At 40.2% G+C, this 18,974-nt stretch overlaps 3 protein-coding genes across 6 annotated transcripts; 2 read left to right on the top strand and 1 right to left on the bottom strand.

The window, feature by feature from the left end:
• Positions 1–312: 312 nt before the first annotated feature.
• LOC105208527 (transcription initiation factor TFIID subunit 6) lies at positions 313–3,451 on the bottom strand. 3 transcript variants are annotated; one of them, XM_054229687.1, is made up of 7 exons: positions 3,325–3,451; positions 1,968–2,884; positions 1,736–1,905; positions 1,376–1,654; positions 1,144–1,311; positions 794–1,076; positions 313–524 (listed from the first exon to the last, which is right to left on the bottom strand). In XM_054229687.1, the coding sequence occupies exons 1-7, from the start codon at positions 3,398–3,400 to the stop codon at positions 438–440; spliced, it is 1,980 nt and encodes a 659-aa protein (XP_054085662.1). In that variant the 5' UTR covers positions 3,401–3,451; the 3' UTR covers positions 313–437. The 3 variants fall into 3 exon arrangements, with proteins under 3 accessions (XP_054085662.1, XP_011176729.2, XP_011176720.1); XM_011178427.3 differs by having other exon boundaries at positions 794–1,073; XM_011178418.3 differs by lacking the exon at positions 3,325–3,451 and having other exon boundaries at positions 1,968–2,979.
• A 188-nt stretch (positions 3,452–3,639) lies between these two features.
• On the top strand, positions 3,640–16,085 carry LOC105208461 (histone-lysine N-methyltransferase ash1). 2 transcript variants are annotated; one of them, XM_054229685.1, is made up of 8 exons: positions 3,640–3,780; positions 5,077–5,192; positions 5,254–6,015; positions 6,080–11,917; positions 11,986–12,165; positions 12,238–13,788; positions 13,876–14,127; positions 14,190–16,085. In XM_054229685.1, the coding sequence occupies exons 2-8, from the start codon at positions 5,097–5,099 to the stop codon at positions 14,433–14,435; spliced, it is 8,925 nt and encodes a 2,974-aa protein (XP_054085660.1). In that variant the 5' UTR covers positions 3,640–3,780; positions 5,077–5,096; the 3' UTR covers positions 14,436–16,085. The 2 variants fall into 2 exon arrangements, with proteins under 2 accessions (XP_054085660.1, XP_011176622.2); XM_011178320.3 differs by lacking the exon at positions 3,640–3,780 and adding an exon at positions 3,834–3,970.
• On the top strand, positions 15,986–18,950 carry LOC105208450 (ATP-binding cassette sub-family F member 3). The gene is made up of 10 exons (XM_011178309.3): positions 15,986–16,143; positions 16,204–16,312; positions 16,379–16,541; positions 16,612–16,832; positions 16,901–17,548; positions 17,612–17,785; positions 17,857–18,037; positions 18,106–18,415; positions 18,476–18,567; positions 18,635–18,950. Exons 1-10 carry the CDS (start codon positions 16,071–16,073, stop codon positions 18,788–18,790), a joined length of 2,127 nt encoding a protein of 708 aa, XP_011176611.1. The 5' UTR covers positions 15,986–16,070; the 3' UTR covers positions 18,791–18,950.
• The last annotated feature ends 24 nt before the right edge of the window (positions 18,951–18,974 follow it).

Genomic DNA, 18,974 nt, shown 5'->3' with positions numbered 1-18,974 from the left:
AAAATAAAAAAAATGTATTTAAAAAAAAAAATTATTACAAAATATGAATAAGAAAAATTCACAAATTAATTTTTTTTAATATAAAAGTGCATAAAACAATTATTGCTGTAATTATTTTTATGTAAAAAAGTAAAATATAAAAATTTTTAAATTTAAAAACAATTATTTTTTTAGTGAGCAATACTAAAAATATGCTAAACTGTACTCAAAAACTTTTGAACGATTTTTTTAATTTTTAAAAATTAATTTTATTTAAAAAAAAAAATGAAATTAAAATAATTTTCAAATTACAAAATAAAGGCAAAAATTCACACACATTATTAAGAAAAATTTATTCTTCGCTCAATTGACTTAAAACTTAATATAATATTGCCTATAACTAATTGCATACAAATTTTGCTTTTAATTTATTTAATATTATTTTTTAATTTTTTGACTTATTCCAAATGCGATAGATCATCCAACTCTGGTGGCGCGCGTATTTCTTCCGTTTCAATGATTATTGAATTTGAGTCGACCGATGCCTGTGAAAAAAATTAAAAAATAAGAATTTTAATAAAAGAAATAAAATAATTTCAATAAAAAATAAAATAATTTTCAATAAAAAAATAAAACAATTTTCAATAAAAAAAAAATTAAATAATTTCAATAAAAAAAAAATAATTTTCAATAAAAAAAATAAAATAATTTCAATAAAAAAAATAATAATTTCAATAAAAAAAAACTAATAATTTCAATAAATAAAAACATAAAATAAGAGTGTTAAACAATTGTTTGCCAACGGCACACTCACTCTATCGCTGATATTCAAAAGCGAATTAGTCACACTACCAACACTGCCGCCACTGCCATTCAGCTGCGTGGTTAACAACACCGATTGCGGCGTTGCCGGTCGTTGATGTATAGCGGACACTTGTTGTTGTTGCTGTGTGTGCTGCTGCTGCATATGTTGTACTTGTTGCTGTTGTTGCGCTTGTTGCTGGGTACTCGCCTGCGAAACTATGACAAACTTCTGTGGCGGCTGATTGGGATGTTGTATGGCGCGCAACTGTGGTATGGTCGTCACAACAGAACTACTAAACACAAACACGTGAATTATTAATAATAAACTGTTATAAATATTTATAAAGGGTTGGCGCTTACTTAATTTGCGTCACTTGTGGACGTCCCACCGTTGAAGCGGTAGCCGCCGCTGAGGTAATTGGTGCATTAGAAATGCTGCTCGGTGTTGGTGTGGTGGTAGACGGTGGTGCATTGCGTGCTTTAATTACGGCCTGACACAGCGCTGGGCCCATAAAACCATAATCGTTTCTAGAGCAAAAAGAAAAAAAATGTTAAGTGTTATTATATACTGATAAATAACTGATGAACTAACCTATACTCTTCGGTATAATCTGGTGAACGACGTATTTGTTTGAGCACAGGTGGACAACATTTTTGCAGCATGGCGCGTATGTGACCTGCGGCGGTTTTATCGGTATTACTCTGCATTTGGTTGCCGAGCAGCAGTGGTTCAATGCGCTCAGATATGAATTTTAAACGCGGTATAATGAAGACTTTCACAACTTCTGCGCCCATTTCTGTTAGACCCGCAATAGCACCGTACAGTGAAGATAAATGCGTCTTATCATTCTGCAGCGCTTTGCTGAAGATGCTGTTGAATATAAAATAAATAAAAAAAAATATAAAAATAAATTTTAAATAAAATTAAAATAATTATTCTATGGTATATTACCGTGTTACACGCGTTTGCAGATTATTAGTGGAGGTATTGAAATTCTTACAGATCATCGCCATTAGACGAGATGCGAAATCACGCAAAGCCCAATGATTGTCCAATTCTGGACGCATGCACAGTTGTTTGGAGACAATACATGTAGTGACCGATGGTATCAACTCATGTAACTGTAATGAAGTCAATGAATAAGAAAAATCTGTATAATCCAATTTAGTTAACAAAAACCTACATATTTCTCCAAATAGAGTGATGGATTATCCAATAGAGCGCGCACCATACGCATGAGGTAAATGAGCAGCGCCAAATTGTTTTGCACCACATTCACTTTCACACCTTCCGCTATAAATGTGCACATACGTGGCAGCATTTCGTGTAGACCAGGATCTGACGCCAGCGACTGGAGCGCTTCGCCACGTCGCGGTTCGTCCGAGCCCACACAAGCTTCGGTGATTTCTTTGTAATAAAGTTGTTGTTCCACGGACAATTCGTGCGTCGCCAACTGTTTAACATGCACAGTTTCCACATTGCGTAGCTTATGTATTTTGCCTGTGGCCGGTTTACCGGCAGCATCTTTCGTCACGCCTTGTTCCAATTTCACAACAGGATTAACAGACTCAAGCGCTTGTGAGTCCTTTGAGAGAGGCGGTGGGTTTTCAGGTATTGTCGGTTGTATGCCATCCACTACTAACCAATGAGATCTTAATGTTATGTCCAACGGTACTTTGGGCGCGCCACTTTGTACAATTTCATTTAGATCCATTTCTTTTTCTTCAATAAAATGCAATTCACGTCCACCACCGGATGCAAAACGGAATGGCACAAAATCGTTGGCCGTAAAACCATACTGGGGTTCTATGTTGCGTACCTTGAGCGCGTGATCTATATCGCTCAACATTAAACGCTCACGTTTGGAGTGATGCATGAACTTGGCAGCATCTTGCACAATGCGCTTAATTTTAAAGCTTACATCTTCCGCCAGTTCCTTGGCGGCGTCATCCGGTAGTGTGCCCACGCCAATGCTCTCTGCTATCACTTTCATGGATTCAGCAGAGAGCGTGGTGCCGTAAAGCATATCACCAGCTGCACGTCCGGCGTTTATACTCATCTTGTTTGAATACAAATATATAATTTTGTTTAAGATATTTACTAAAATAACAGCAGTATAAAATTATTTTCACAAATGGGATAACACGAATATAATGTAAAGCAACAACACAAAAATAAAATATAGCGAAATGTCAGAGTTGGTAAAACTGCAGTGGAGTGTGTTCAGTGATTGAAGATAATGTACAAATTAAAGGTTAGTTCACATTTTTGAGCAAAGGCTGTGTAATATGCGTTGGTACAGCAATTTATGTTTAATTGAATATTTTAGTGGATTGACGTCCCATATCTCAATTACAAATATAACAGTTTATAAATAGTTATATTTATAATAACGTGCAGTTTAGATAGAGCTTAAACTATAACTTATATGTAATACCCAATTACCACCAAACTGTTCTAAAATTCCTCAACTCAATTCTCCATCGCTTTTCTTATCTCTCTTTCGTTATCTATTCTTGCGAATGTCATTTCATTTTTACCTTTCCCATTTCGACCGTTGTCAGTGTTTTTCTTTCCTTTATTATTTTGATAAGTGTATTGTGATTTTAATTTCATACATTTTGAAATTCACCAGTAAAATTACAATTGAAATTCCTTAAACTGTTTGCATTAATTGAAGCATTGCATATTGATTTGTGTGTATATGAAATTTATATGAAATATCTAAGGAAATAGTGAAAATATTGATTTGAAAGAAAGTGAAATGTTCAAAGTCGTCGACGCGGTCAGAAGTCATTGAGCAAAGAAAAACGGCGCCATTTTAAGAATGTAAATGCAGACGGATAAATTTGTGTGAATGACGGAGTCGAAGCAAAAGAAAGACACCAAAGCAGCATACGAATGCAAGCGTGGAACAAAGCAAACCAATAGTGGAAGAATACGCAAAAAGCAACAAAGAAAGAAAAGTGCCAGCAAATAGATGGAAAAAGTGAAAAGTGAATCTTTGTATTTTGATGTAGCTAATTTTTTCTTATGATTTTTTAATTAGAATAACTAAAAATTGTGTAAGCGTGTAATGTGCATAAAGTAATGAATACAATTTATAAGCATTTAGTGTAAGTGTATAGGCTGAAACGGAAAGAAACTGCAGTGCACGTAGGAAGAAAACGTAAAATTGCAAAACGTGTAAGTGCACTACATGATAACTAAAACAATAATACAATAAATTTGTGTAATACAAAAACATTAAATTATTATTAAATCAACATAAAATGCAATGCATTCTTGTTTAGCTAGTTAAATGAAGTGTGCATTGTTGTTTTGTGTGCATGTGTATGATTTAACAAAAGCATATATGCATATATGCAGTGGTAACAGTGTTTGATTTTATTGGCTAGTTTGTCTGACTAGCTTACTAGCTGGTTGGGTTTTGGCTTGGTTGTGGCTTTGGTGGTTTGACCTACTTTGTGTAATAGGCTATATTATGATGTTATAAAAACGGATGATCAGTCGTAGGGTATTAAAAAATTACTAATATAATTACGTGAAACAATTATTTTAATTAAGAAAATATTTTTGCACGACGCTTTGTTTCTGCACCCTAATTCAGGCAATAATATACACTTTGTATGCATATTTGTTGCAGCTGCACTTAAAGTTTATCCTGCGTTACGCCTGAGTAACTCCAGCCCTGCACGTACTTAAAAACTTGTAAATGGTGCGTTAATGCTTGCCAAATTATACAAGTGTGCTGAAATACATTTCTTATTAGTACATAGGCTACCTAACTGAATATTTAATTTACTACTGCACTATGTGACTCCCTACACACATCTTTGTGCTGTAGAGCAGCGGGGGAGAAAAAAATAAAGGCAATCTTTGTACAAACCATTGGTGGTAAAAATGTAAATATGCTGCTTTAGTCACGTTGACCTCAAATGCCTAAACGTCGTAGCAGTTAAAACAGTTTTTTAGAATTTAAAACCTTTGTTTTTTATGCTTACAGAATAATGTGCGTGAGTTAGATGTGATTTCAATTTCATATTTCAATATTTTTTTTAATGTGGATAATTAAATCAATGGTTGTATTTACATAATGAAAGTTGTGGTTAATAAATTTTGGTAATGATTGCTTAAGTTATTACTTGTTTTTCTAATAAATATGCGGTTAAAAACCAAATATTGATTTGTACAATTTATTAATATAAGGAATGCATATTCTATTTTAAAGATAATCCAAATAAATAAATATCAATTTCTAAGATTATTTGTTCTATTTTTTAAATATCTAGAGCTTTTGCTTCACTAAAATATGAACAAATCGATAAATGAGTTAGGAGCAGAGAATGTTTTGGCCACGCAATCACAGGACGTGCAGAATCAACCTGAATCCGTTAGTGAAAATGAGGTAAGTTTGTGTACAAAGTGCTTTGAATGTATATTTTCAATAAATTTTTTCTTTATTACAGGAATCCGATACGGTTACAGATCAGTCGAGTAGCTCTTCTTCTGAAACTACCAACACACAAAATTCTCTTACAAACGCAACATGTTCTAAACGTAAATCTAACACAGCATCTACGAAATCGTCTTCTACAGTAACACAATTCAGCGTACAACGTTCGGACGTCGATGGTTTACGTATGAAAATCTCAGCTATACGTCCCACTAATATAATTAAAACTCTTTCTAATACCAAAAAACCTACCCATAACGTAGTAGTTATAAGCAATACCGATTCCAGTGGCGACATTTGTGATAGAACGAAAACGCAAAAGCACGCATATAGCGAAAGGGTACATTATAATAACAACACCATAACAAAGCCCATAACAAAGCCACTAACAGTTAAGTTAAGCAACATAAAGCTGCAACAACAAAATTTGCAGCCATTAAAAGTAACATTAGAGTCTAAGGAGCAACAAACGTATAAAGGCGGTGCTAATAAGATGTCGGTTGATACAGCGCAGCAGCATAATTGTAATAATAGTAGTGAATCGGGTGATATTTTTGGTGGAACTGAAAATGCCAGCGGCACTGAGGTTAACAACACTGTGCAACCGACATCGACAGCGCCCAGCATTGGACTTCCATTAGCGCACTTGCTACCACAAGCGCCGTGTCTCAGTGATGCTACTGCAGAGTCTGGCTGCTCAGAGGCTACCACAACAACTATTGCAGCTAGTACAGATAAGTCTTTGACCAGGCGTGTACGAGTTAAAAGGAAAAAGGTACTCTTAAATTTTTAAATATTTCAATCAACATTTTTTTTTATAATCAATTTTACCACCGTAGGTGCAAGCTAAAGTGTTGTCGAATTTAAAGAAACCCGCAATATCCGCAGCAGCTACCGTTATTAAGTCAGTGCAGTCGAACCATCAACACAATTCAAACACATATTCTTCCGATTCGGACAATGATGCGCCCATATACAAACAAAAACAACAACACCAATTGCAAAAACGTGCACCACGTCTTCTACTCACAGCTATCAATACCAATCCCAATAACGTACCACAAATTAAGCCTTTGGCGTGTAGTAATAACTCGGCGCTGGCTGCTGGATCAGCCACTTTTAGTCACGGCAGTGATAACAGTGATAACGAACTAAAATTGGATGATGTGGTAAATGCAGCTATTAAGCGTGTAGAGAGTGATGGCGATGATACACCCACCGGTGGGGATGGCTATCGCAAAACGCGCACTAAACGCCTACCGCAATACCAGTCGACGTTGTTGCAGGATTTTATGGAGAAGACACAAATGTTGGGTAGTAGCAGTACCACAGCTACGGTGGAGCGCAAAAATCTTGAGATTAATAAACCACTTGTCAGAAATAAGCCCGCAACAGATGCTGTAGCCAATATTTATTCCGCGAATTCCCAAACTGAAGGCCTTACCGCTAGCGGCAAAAAGAAACGTGGCAGACCGAAAAAGTTGCCAACCAGCACAAATACGGAGCAATCAGAAACAATGCCCTTAAGTGTAGCAACATCGGTAATCATGTCTACTTCCGCCACGAAAATTGTCGCTGCTAGCTCAATCGCGTCGAATATCAATGAATCTGCTGACTCCGGTGTTATATCTACAACGAGTACAACAACAACACAAAGTTGTACATCACCATCGCCAAAGCTGACGAGTGCCATGGGCAGTAGTAATATTAGTAGCACTACACGTTTGGCGGCCACAACGCCAAGTCAGAAGCGGCGCCATCGTGTTTTAGAAACAACCGATAAGACGCGACAACCTTCAGTTTCACCCTGCAAAAGTCAAACGCAAGATGGCAGCGGTAGTTGTAGTGCCAACTCTCCGAAACCCAAAATCGATATTGCATATTTGGATAAGCGCATGTATGCCGCTACAGAGCGCGTGCTCTATCCGCCACCACGCAATAAGCGTCGCCAATCGCTGAGTGCGTCAAGCGTCAATTTGGCAAATACACCGAGCAGTAAAAATATGGCAAAAGCGTCTGCTACATTAATAAGTAGTAGTACCGTTGGTGGACAAACTTTAACAACAACAACAGCAAAAAATGTATCCAAAGAAGAGCTACAGTTAGATCCCGTGTGGCGTAAAATAGACGTGAATAAGAAATTTCGACGCCCCAGCGTCAGCGGCTACAAAAGTGATGGCGGCGGCGGTAATACAACAATTTGTAGTAAAATACTCGCCGCGAAAAGTGGTTACGTCTCGGATTATGGTTCGGTTCATGCGCGTGCGCCGCGCGATCATTCCGGTTACAAAAGCGATGCGAGCGGCAAAAGCCGTTACAGCATGAAAAGTTGTGCCAGCCGCCGCAGCCGTGCAAAAAGTTGTGGCTACCGCAGCGATTGTAAGGAGGGCAAGGATGGTGCTTCTTTAAAGTCGTCAAAATATCGCCGAAAGCGACGTTCGGCGCTATTGCGCGCACATTCAAAATCGGTTGGGAATCTGGCAGGGAACTTGAATGACGTGGAAAAGGATTTACTGCAACTTGCTGGGCTCTCGCTTGGCCAGAGTAGCGAAGAGAGCAACGAATATGTGTGCAAACCCAATTTGGAGAGTTTGCCAACGACGAGCGCCTCGAAGAAATATGGTGAAATTAATCGGTTCATTGCGACGGGCGAGTACTTCGGACGCGGTAGCAGCAGTAGTGCGCTCGCAAGCGGTGGAAATATATTCGCTGGCGGTTTGCATGAAAATGTCGATGGCAGTGGTTCACAAGATGGCTATGGATTCAGTCGCAAGCTGCTATTGCAGCGCAAGCACACTACAGGAACTGGCAACGGCGCTGCGCACGAATTGCTATTACCGCAAGCGAATTCTACGCGGAAAATAAAATCGCGTCGCTCATCTGTCGCTAGTTACTGCAGCTCCTACTACTCTAGCACGTCTAAGGTGCGTAGACGGCGTCGACGTAAAAGCTTTCTGCGTTATCCTTCCTCCAACAAAAGTGGTGCGGTTATCGACTCCAAGTTGCTGACCGAAATCGATATACTGGTTAACACATTCAGCGCGCGTTGTCGCATACAAAGTGGTGCGCTTGGCAATGACAAGGCGAGCGGTAGCAACAGTAACAACAACAAAGATAAGTTGCTTGTGGAAACTAGTGGCAAACTGCAGGCTGCCAATTCTACTGCAACGGCAGCTGGCAGCGGTAGACGTGAGCAGCGCGATAAACGTTCATTAAAAAAACGTAAAATGAGCGAAAACCAAGAGTATGCTGTTTTAGCGGGCAGCGCTGGCGGTGGTAGTAATATTGGTGGTTTCGGTAGTGCGTCGGTGCTGGGTAGCGGTAGTGGTGGTGGTGGTGGCGCAAAACGACGTCATAAGAAGGCAAATACTAGCTCTAGTCCAGACGACCATAAATTACCGCTAAAGAAACGTCATTATCTGTTAACACCCGGCGAGAAATCGACGGAAGCGGCCGCCGCTGTAGCAGCGAAGCTGTTTGGCAGCACTGCCGTTGAGGCTTGGGCCGCTGCGGTTGCATCGACTAAATTGGCGTCTGCTGGCAAAGCGCAACATAGTCAACAGCAATTTGGCGCAATCTGTGGCAGCTCGGCAACACTTTCGGTCACTGGTAGCACACATAGTGGCAGCACCAAATCTTCCAAAGCCGGCCTTACACCAAAGAAACGACAATTTCTACAACAGGAGGAGGGGCGCGAGAGTGCCGGCATTGCATCGAAGAGCAGTAGCCACCACAGCAATAGCTCACCCTTACGCATCACCATCGACAATACGCTAAGTCACAAAATACTCGATATAAGTCCGATTTCATTGGCGGGCAGCACGAAACAGAGCGAAGTTGCGCACCGCAAACGCTCACGTCTTGAAGTGCTTGTGTCGAAAATTGTTGCCACCAGCAATAACACTCAAGGCAATGCGGATGAGAAGGAATCGCCTACCTCAGTGCTGAGTAAACAAAAACAATCCGCGTCTAGCATGAATCTTAACCAACATCAGCTGGTAGAGACACCGCCGCCTGGCGTATTCGAACCATCTGTGGCGCTAGAGATACAAATACCGCCAATTGTGAAATTAAATGAAGGTTCGAGTAGCGTATCGAGTATTCCACCGATAGTTACTAAAGCCGAAGTGAATTCTCCGCTCATGACGCAAGAGTTGACACCTACAATTACTGTGGCAACCGCGGCGGCAAAAACTGAGAGCACTGCTACGCGTGTCGTTGAAACGCTACTGAATAAAACCGGTGCAGCTAATTTGTTACTGAAGCGTAAGCGTAAGAAAATCAATCGTACCGGTTTTCCGAATGTGCGACGTCGTAAAAAGCGGAAAATAAATGAACAACTGCTGTTGGACATCGTTGAAGATGAAGTGGAGCGTACACAGCCCTTGAAAAGGCAACCGAAAGGAGTGCTACCTAAACAGACATTACCAACAGAACCGCTTACTAACTCAGTATGCGCTACTGATAGTGTTAATGCAGCGTCTAAACCACAAACAGCCGTTACGTCAACGCCAGAGAAACAATGTGATCGCGTGCCGGTCTCAGGCGAAGCCAGTGATAGTTTTCTCGAACGCGCCAATCGCACACCACGTCTATCTGTCGTTGCATTGGAGCGTTTACGCGGCACACCAACGCCTTCGACCTCAGCTGCAGCGCCCACACTTGGTGTTGGCGCAGAGGCAACGCCAGAAGTAACAGAAGAGCATAAAGAGAACTCATTTGTACCGCGTAAGGGACGTGCTGGACGTAAGCCGAAAATCACAAGTGATCAAGCCATAGGCGCAGCAGTTGGAGCAGTAGTCAATACATCGACTGATGCACAACAGTTGGTAGCTGAAAACACTGAGTTGGCGACTCGCAAATCTCGAGTGACACAAACTGCTGTGCAGCAATCAACAGTTGCCGAAGCACCCATTGTAAACAATTTATCGCATACCATGGTCGTCACCAAGTCTAACAAAAGAACGAAGGTCCCAGAGTTGAATGTTGTTGTGCAGGCCGCAAAAGTGTTGCTAGTTGAGAAAGTGCAGCCTTTAGCCGCAACTAACAATGCAATACCCAGAGCACGAGGTCGTAAGCCTAAACTCTCAGCAGCTGCAATTCTACCAACCACTGTTACACAACCAGCGCTATTTACACCAGACAACCCACGCAAGAAGCCTAAAGTAGAGCCAGCACCAAGTAGCAAACAATTGTCGTCAACACTCACAAAGCAAAATAGGAAAACTGCAACCACATCGAAAACCTCAGACCGTCCGGCAAGCTTTAGTAAATCAACTGTACATAAAATTATCACCGCGAAGTCACTGGAGGCTAAAGTCAAATTACCCGCTGGCATTGATCCCAACACAAATTTTAGCTGTAAAATACGTCTCAAACGTCCCAGCACAGCACAGCCTACGCTAGTAAGTGCACTGCGTCAGAGTATGGATTCGAATTGTGATAGCAGCATTATCAAGGATATACCACAATCGACACCCGAGGAAATTGCTGTTGAAGCCGCCGCCAAGGACTCAAGTATTGACTATTTGGAACAGGATATTTTACCGCGTAGTGAAACGCCCTTCATTGACTCGGAGGCAGCTACAAGTGATACCAGCGACGAAAAATGTTCGACGTCAACGAATGTGACGTGTGCGAGTAGCGCTAGCACCACTTCAGTGCGGAAAGTTGCACGTCTAAAGAAGAATTATTTGCCTGCTGGCTTGTTTTCGGATTATTTCAAACAATTGCATACACCTTTAAACCCGAAAAAATCGACGGATAGAAAGGAGCTACCAACAGCGTCCACAACATTAGCAATTAGTGAGGTTAGCAATACTTCGACTGCTGAAAGTGCACCGCACAATAGCTTACCAAATACGCCTTTAACGCCTTCCCTCTTACCGCCACCCTATTGTGAAACCTACTTTCGTCGCACACAAATCGACTTTCAACTACCCTACGACATCTGGTGGGCCTATACCAACTCCAAGTTGCCCACCAGAATCACTGTGCCTTCGTGGAATTATCGAAAGATACGTACAAATATATATGCCGATGCGGTGCGTCCCAATACGGCCGGTATCGATCATCCTACTTGCAATTGCAAGCCGGATCAAGGTTGTGGCGATAATTGTTTGAATCGTATGGTGTACACCGAATGTTCACCGTCGAGTTGTCCGTCACGCGAAAAATGTCGCAATCAGAAAATTCAACGTCATGAGGTGGCGCCTGGTGTGGAACGCTTCATGACCACCGACAAGGGTTGGGGTGTGCGCACTAAAATGCCGATTGTGAAGGGCACATACATATTGGAGTATGTGGGTGAGGTGGTAACTGAGCGTGAGTTCAAGGATCGCATGGGCACCATCTATTTAAATGATACACACCACTATTGCTTGCATTTGGATGGTGGTTTGGTAATCGATGGTCATCGTATGGGCAGTGACGGGCGTTTTGTGAATCACTCGTGTCAGCCGAATTGCGAGATGCAGAAATGGTCCGTTAATGGGTTGTCACGTATGGCGCTATTTGCTAAACGAAACATAGAACCGGGCGAGGAACTTTCATATGACTATAATTTTTCGCTCTTCAATCCATCGGAAGGACAGCCATGTCGCTGTAATACACCGCAATGTCGTGGCGTGATCGGTGGCAAATCACAACGCATTAAACCGTTACCAGTTGAAACTAAGGTAAGCATTTGGTGTTTTAACATTGAATTAATTAAAAAGGCTAAACATTGAATTCACTTTTATTATAGAACACCGACGCAACGGCAAAAGACACGCGTAATGGGCGTCAACGTAAACGCAAGGCGCGTAAGAACACCGAACGTGTGCCATCGAAGGATGTGGTAGTCGCACTTGTGCAGCAGCTCTCCGAGAGGGAAAAGAAATTAGTCAAACAACACGGTATATTTTTGGTACGCAATTTCGAAAAGGTAAGGAAGGCCTAATACAGTTATGCAAATGTAGACGTATTTTTTAAATATTTTCTCCCGCTCCTTCCACAGATACGACGTTGCAAGGCGCGTCGTACAGCAAAGGTGACAAGTGAAATGAAAGTGAATGGCATGTCACCGAGTTCACCAATGAACGCCAGTGGCGCAGCGGCAATCACAAATCGTCGCCCATCTACGCCTGCTTCATTGGCCGCACAAATATCGGCGCTACGTTCACCGCGTAGCATTAAGACACGTGGCCTAACACACGCTGTGCAGGACCCAGAGGTGGAGAAGATGGCCAAAATCGCAGTTATACTACGTGATATTTGCAGCTCACTTGAAACGCTTAAAGATCCCATTGATCAAAAGCATTATATTGCAGTTTTAACGCTTACGCACAGCGCAGGCGCAACAAACACGACTGATGTGGGTAATGACGGTGATGATGGCGACGCTAATGCTAGCAGCAGTAATGCTACAGTTGTTAATAAGAAAAAGAAAATGGTGAAGGCACCTTCCAAGTCAGATGTGCCTGACTTGAAGACTGTGCAAAGCAACATTGAGCAAGGCTACTACAAACAACCGTCGGAATTCAATGCAGATATGCAGAAAGTATTCTCAGCGGCACAGCAACATGTTGTAAAAGGTAGTCGTAATGAGACAGCATTGCAGGAGCTAATCAAAGCGTATGAGCGCAACAAAGAGGAATCTTACGAGCGTTTGTTGGAAATTGTTGGCGGTGATGCCACCATGTTGAAAGGTTACTGTGCGCAAACAACAAAAATGTTGGCGGATGAGAAGGAGAAAATGTTTGAGTCAATTATCTCTATCGCACCGAATCATGTGGCCAACGACATAAACACCAGTGTTATAACGCCCACATGTAACGAAGACATTATACGCTGCATTTGTGGTTTATACAAGGACGAGGGTCTGATGATACAATGTGCCCGCTGCATGGTTTGGCAGCACACCGAATGCACAAAGGCGGATGTCGATGCGGACAACTATCTGTGCGAACGTTGTGAGCCGCGCATTGTGGACCGTGAAATACCGCTAGACGATTACACGGAAGAGGGTCACCGCTATTATTTGACTTTGATGCGTGGCGATTTGCATGTGCGTCAAGGCGATGCGGTCTATGTGCTGCGCGATATACCCATCAAAGATGCCGCCGGTAATGTGGTGCCAAAACAGAAGCATACATACGAAACGATCGGCACGATTGACTACAATGAGTGTGATATTTTTCGTGTGGAACGCTTGTGGAAGAATGAGGAGGGCAAACGTTTCATATTCGGTCATCACTTTTTGCGACCGCACGAGACATTCCACGAACCGTCGCGTCGTTTCTATCCCAATGAAGTGGTACGCGTGCCGCTCTATGAAATCGTGCCGATCGAATTGGTTATCGGGCGTTGTTGGGTGCTCGATCGTACGACTTTCTGTAAGGGACGACCAGTTGAGTGCGCCGACGAGACACATTGCTACATTTGTGAGCTGCGTGTAGACAAAACGGCGCGCTTCTTCACGAAAGCAAAGGTCAATTATCCGACTTGTACGAAGTCGTATGCATTTAGAAAGTTTCCGGAAAAGTTAAAAATTTCTAAAAGCTATGCGGTAAGTGAAATAATACTGTTACTTGTAATATAAACTGCTAACTTAATAAAATAAAATATAAACAACAACTGTTTTACAAAATTTTAGCCACATGACGTTGATCCAGCTTTATTGAAATCGAAACGTCAAAAGACTGATAATGAGCCTATATCGAATGCCAGAAGCTCGAGCAACAGATCAGTGACTCCCGTCTCTTCATCGGCGTGTGCGCCGGATGTGTCCGCCAATGCTGGCAGACAAACGCCGAATAAAACAACACAGCACAGCGGTCGTAAACGTCAAAACAATAACAGCCCAGCAGTAGTGCACTTAATTTCGCCATTACCACAAAGCGTGCAGGTGGGAATTTTTTTTTAACTTTTACTTTTATAAATTTGTAAACGCTTTTTTAACTTTTTTAGACCATAAAACAAAAACGCAACCACTTGGAAACCGTACTCAAAACAATGAAACTCAAATGGAAGAATACTCAAACGGTGTGCGAACAGCCCATCGATCTATCATATCTACTATCTGGACGCGGTGCAAGGCAGCGTAAATCACAAGCGACCGCAGTGGCTGCAATTGTATCTAACACACCCGCCCCCACTACAACCAGCAATCCGACAACAAGCACGTCATTTGCAACGGCCAATGAGTCAACTTAACACACAACACATAAAATGAGTTCAAAATGGCAGGAAGTCTATGAATTATATATTTCAACATAGGATTAGGTTAGTTAAGTTTGAAAATGGTATACAACTGAAGGACGCGTGGTGTACCATATGTAAAAAATGTAAACTAACACACTACACAACAGCGAACAATATAAAATATCTGATAACTTATTTGTATATATATATATGCATATGTACGATATATAGCAATTAATTATTTGTAAATTACGCGTATCGCATATACAAACAACCATACAGATAGATGCCGTATGGTGCGGAGCATTGAATTGAAATTCACTTTATCATAGCCATTTTATATGAAAAAGTACATATTGAATTATTTGTTATTTTCTTTTTTATTAAATATCACTATTACAAATATTTTAGCGCATGCTTAGGCTATTATTATTAAATTTGTAGCAATTTAAGTTGTTTATTTATTAATGGCAAACTAATCGACCAGTCGATTTTAGACAATTTGTATTTGTATTTTCTTCGCAAACACTGTTATTTTGAAATTCAAATATTTATTTTTGACTAACTTATTTTTTATTATTTTATTTTAATTGTATTTTTTTAATGAATTTCTCGAACTTGAATTACTTTGTAGTTATTGTATTTATTATATACATTAGCCTTGTGTTTTATGAATTGTTTTATTGCTTATTAGTTGTTAGCAGCACTTATATAGTTTTTATTAAAAGAAAAATAGCATAATAATTGCCTTTTTTGCAAACTTACTAACTGCTTGTCTATTTTTAGACTATGGAAGTTTCACATATTAACTTGTTTTCCTTCCATAAATATTTGTTGTTAACTATTGTAAAAACAAAAATGGATTATTTTTCCAAATTTAACAAAAAAAAAAATATATTTTTTCATTGAAAATCTGAAACTGTGTTTGGTATTCCTTAATTTTGAGTCCGTAGTTTGAAATGAAAGCTGGAACACAATTTTGAAATAACTCTAACGGACGGTGAGCACAGCAGAATTCTCTTTTTGGTTAGAGTCGTGAACATAAATCTAATAAACTCTTTCTGAAATCATCGCTCACATCATTTTGACTAAGCTGACCGTCCTTGTACGGGTACAAATCCATGTCCGAGACCGAGTTGCCGGTCCCCGGCCGAATACAAATCCATCTCCATTCTGCTTTTGCATATCCAACTGTCCTGGGTACGGATAAAAGCATGTGTTCTCAGTTTTCGCCTACACCAACATTGACACCTGTATGTCTTAAAAGAGAAATTACAATAAAATGGCAACACCACACATATGACTGACGTCTCACAATTGTCACTGCTACAGCTGGTGAAATTGTCTGGTCTTTCCCGATTTCCTGCGTTTTGCGTGTAGCGATTTATGCACAAACTCTTGAAAAATTGTGCAAAATAACGCTACAATTTTATTTAGCACCGTGGTAAAGTTATTTTATACACAAATTGTGAACAACTTGCCATTTAAAGTGCTTTTAAAATAGAGTAGCGTAAATAATTCGGTAAAATTTTGCTGTCGGGTCAACTATTTCTAGTAGTGCACTTATTCATCGTGTTCGATTAGTTGTTGCTAGTGAAAGCATAGAATATATTAAAATACGAGAAAAAAGTGCGGAAAGGCACAAATATGAGTAAATTCACAGCTATTTTGGAGCGCGAATTTCCAGCCATTGATAATGAGCTAAAGGATTACGTGGAGGGTAAGCGAATCACAATGAGACAATGTGTTTGCGTTTGGTAAATCTAATGTTAAATTGCAGGTGTACTATGTGGTAGTTTGGAGGATTTTGAGTCATGCGACGACATATTTGATGCGGTGGGTGATATACTGCAGAGCATTGATATGGGAAAGTCAGAGGAGAATATAAGGTATTTACTAACCAACTTAATGTAAAGAGTTTGTTTCTTGATATGCAAATCCTTTTCACCTTACAGAGATCTCTGTGAAGAATTCTTTATTATAATTAAAAAGAATACAAAAAATGAGGTACGTAAGGTATTAAATGCGCCCGTTAATATTGCCGCTATGGCCAAAGAGATGGAAAATGTTGATAAAAATATGCAGAGCATATGGCTAACTACCAAGGATGGTGGCTCGGTGAGTACTTGAAAAATGTATTTGTGTATTTTAATTAAATAGACCCTCTGTTTTTTTTTTATATATTTAGAAAGTAAACAGCAAAAAGCTAGAGAAAGCCGAAGCGAAGCTACAGCAAAAGCAGGAAAAGCGGCAGGATGTAGGTAAATCAACAGTTGCTGCGCCCGTCAAACTACAAACTGCCACAGCCTCACAAGTGCTGAGTAAGAAAAATACGAAAATGGAGCAAAAAGGCACAAATCGTTCAATGGATATCAAAATTGAGAATTTCGATTTGGCATTTGGTGATAAGTAAGGAAACATATAATACTTTTTAATTACAACAATATAATTAATGAATTTATATTTTTTAACTATAGAGTGTTGCTGCAAAACGCCAATTTGCTGCTCTCTTGTGGTCGTCGTTACGGTCTTGTCGGTCGTAACGGTTTGGGTAAAACCACACTGCTGCGCATGATTTCGGATCGCCAATTGGCCATACCCTCACACATCAGCGTATTGCATGTGGAACAAGAAGTGGTGGGCGATGAAACAAAAGCCGTTGACAGTGTGTTGGAATGTGATCTTGAACGTAATCGTTTATTAACACGCGAGAAGGAAATAATTGCCACTTTAAATAGTGGCGTACAGGATACGAAGTTAAGCACCGAGTTGAATGAAGTGTACGCACAGTTGCAGAATATCGAAGCAGATAAGGCGGTGGCAAGAGCTGCTGTTATATTACGTGGTCTTGGTTTCGATGCTGAAATGCAGCAAAGACCAACAAAATCGTTTTCTGGTGGTTGGCGTATGCGTTTGGCTTTGGCGCGTGCACTTTTCTCCAAACCTGATCTGCTACTGCTCGATGAACCGACCAACATGTTGGATATAAAAGCCATAATATGGCTTGAAAATTACCTACAAACCTGGCCGACAACACTGTTAGTGGTTTCTCACGATCGTAACTTTTTGGAAACTGTACCAACCGATATCATACATCTACATTCCCAGGCGCTAGAGGCTTACAAGTGAGTGAATATAAAATTTGTGGTGTATTTTGAATACGTAAATTTTGTGAATTTTGCTTACAGAGGTAATTATGAACAGTTTGAGAAGACAAAGAACGAGAAATTGAAGGCGCAACGACGCGAGTACGAAGCACAAATGGCACATCGCGCGCATGTGCAAGAGTTCATCGACCGTTTCCGTTACAATGCAAATCGTGCATCTTCGGTGCAGTCGAAAATTAAAATGTTGGAGAAGCTGTGAGTTGTATTTAAAATAAATAATAGTAATTAGTATAACTAGAAACTTTTTCTAAAATATCTTATTGCAGCCCCGAATTGAAACCTGTAGAGAAGGAAGTTGAGGTTAAACTGAAATTCCCCGAAGTCGAACCATTAAATCCTCCGGTCTTAGCCATATCAGAAATCGAATTTAGATACAAAGACACAGATCCACTACCCGTTTTCAAAAATGTGAATCTATCAGCTACCTCAGACTCGAGAATATGTATCGTAAGTTTTAGTTAGAAGCAATACTTTCAGACAGTGAAACATTTTATAATATATTTTATTATTATTAGGTGGGCGAAAACGGCGCTGGTAAAACTACACTGCTTAAAATCATTGTTGGTCAGTTGACTACAATACACGGCAACATTGTCTCACATCGTGGTTTGCGTATTGGCTATTTTGCGCAACATCACGTCGATCACCTAAATATGAATACGACTTGTGTGGGTGTATTGGCAGATCTTTTCCCAGGACGACCGGACGAGGAATATCGTCGGCAATTGGGCAGTTTTGGCATATCAGGACAATTAGCGTTGCAAAGCATTGCCAGTTTATCCGGAGGACAGAAATCTCGTGTCGCTTTAGCGAAAATGTGCATGGGTATGGGTGTATATAAATGCAATTGGTTAAGTTTGAAAACTAATTTAAATGTTATTACAGCCGATCCAAACTTCTTAGTGCTTGATGAACCTACAAATCACTTGGATATCGAGACCATTGATGCCTTGGGACGTGCGATTAATGCATTTAAGGTAATGACATTGTGTTTAATATACATTTTTTATTTGCAGAGAAAACAATTTTTTTTGTTCCTTTCAGGGCGGTGTAATATTAGTTTCTCACGACGAACGTCTCATCAAAGTGGTGTGCAAAGAGCTGTGGGTGTGCGGCAATCGTACGGTGCGCGCCATGGAAGGCGGTCTGGATGAATACAAACGTGAAGTTTACAAAGAAATTGAGGCGGCAAATAGTTAAATTAAATTGTAGCGCAAAACTATATTTTGTATTCGTTCTAAATGTAATTTATGCACGTGCACTGTAAAAGTAAACTACTTTGATATTGACTTTTACAATTGCATATATAAATTATTAAAATACAAACAAACATATGAAAAAATATAATTTCCAAACGTGAGTGCCATTTTGTTTTATTTTTGTT

Source organism: Zeugodacus cucurbitae, chromosome 4 (genome assembly GCF_028554725.1).
Source record: "Zeugodacus cucurbitae isolate PBARC_wt_2022May chromosome 4, idZeuCucr1.2, whole genome shotgun sequence".
Classification (NCBI taxonomy): domain Eukaryota; kingdom Metazoa; phylum Arthropoda; class Insecta; order Diptera; family Tephritidae; genus Zeugodacus; species Zeugodacus cucurbitae.
Note: the sequence above shows the minus strand (reverse complement) of the source record. Positions and strands in the feature narration are given on the sequence as shown.

Coding starts and splice junctions, on each gene's coding strand:
- LOC105208450 (XM_011178309.3), top strand. CDS start 16,071: ATGAGTAAATTCACAGCTATTTTGGAGCGCGAATTTCCAGCCATTGAT. Junction 16,144..16,203: donor GCTAAAGGATTACGTGGAGG/GTAAGCGAATCA, acceptor GTTAAATTGCAG/GTGTACTATGTGGTAGTTTG. Junction 16,542..16,611: donor CTACCAAGGATGGTGGCTCG/GTGAGTACTTGA, acceptor TTATATATTTAG/AAAGTAAACAGCAAAAAGCT.
- LOC105208461 (XM_054229685.1), top strand. CDS start 5,097: ATGAACAAATCGATAAATGAGTTAGGAGCAGAGAATGTTTTGGCCACG. Junction 5,193..5,253: donor AATCCGTTAGTGAAAATGAG/GTAAGTTTGTGT, acceptor TCTTTATTACAG/GAATCCGATACGGTTACAGA. Junction 14,128..14,189: donor CATTACCACAAAGCGTGCAG/GTGGGAATTTTT, acceptor TAACTTTTTTAG/ACCATAAAACAAAAACGCAA.
- LOC105208527 (XM_054229687.1), bottom strand. CDS start 3,400: ATGAAATTAAAATCACAATACACTTATCAAAATAATAAAGGAAAGAAA. Junction 1,906..1,967: donor CACTCTATTTGGAGAAATAT/GTAGGTTTTTGT, acceptor ACTTCATTACAG/TTACATGAGTTGATACCATC. Junction 1,077..1,143: donor CCACAAGTGACGCAAATTAA/GTAAGCGCCAAC, acceptor GTTTGTGTTTAG/TAGTTCTGTTGTGACGACCA.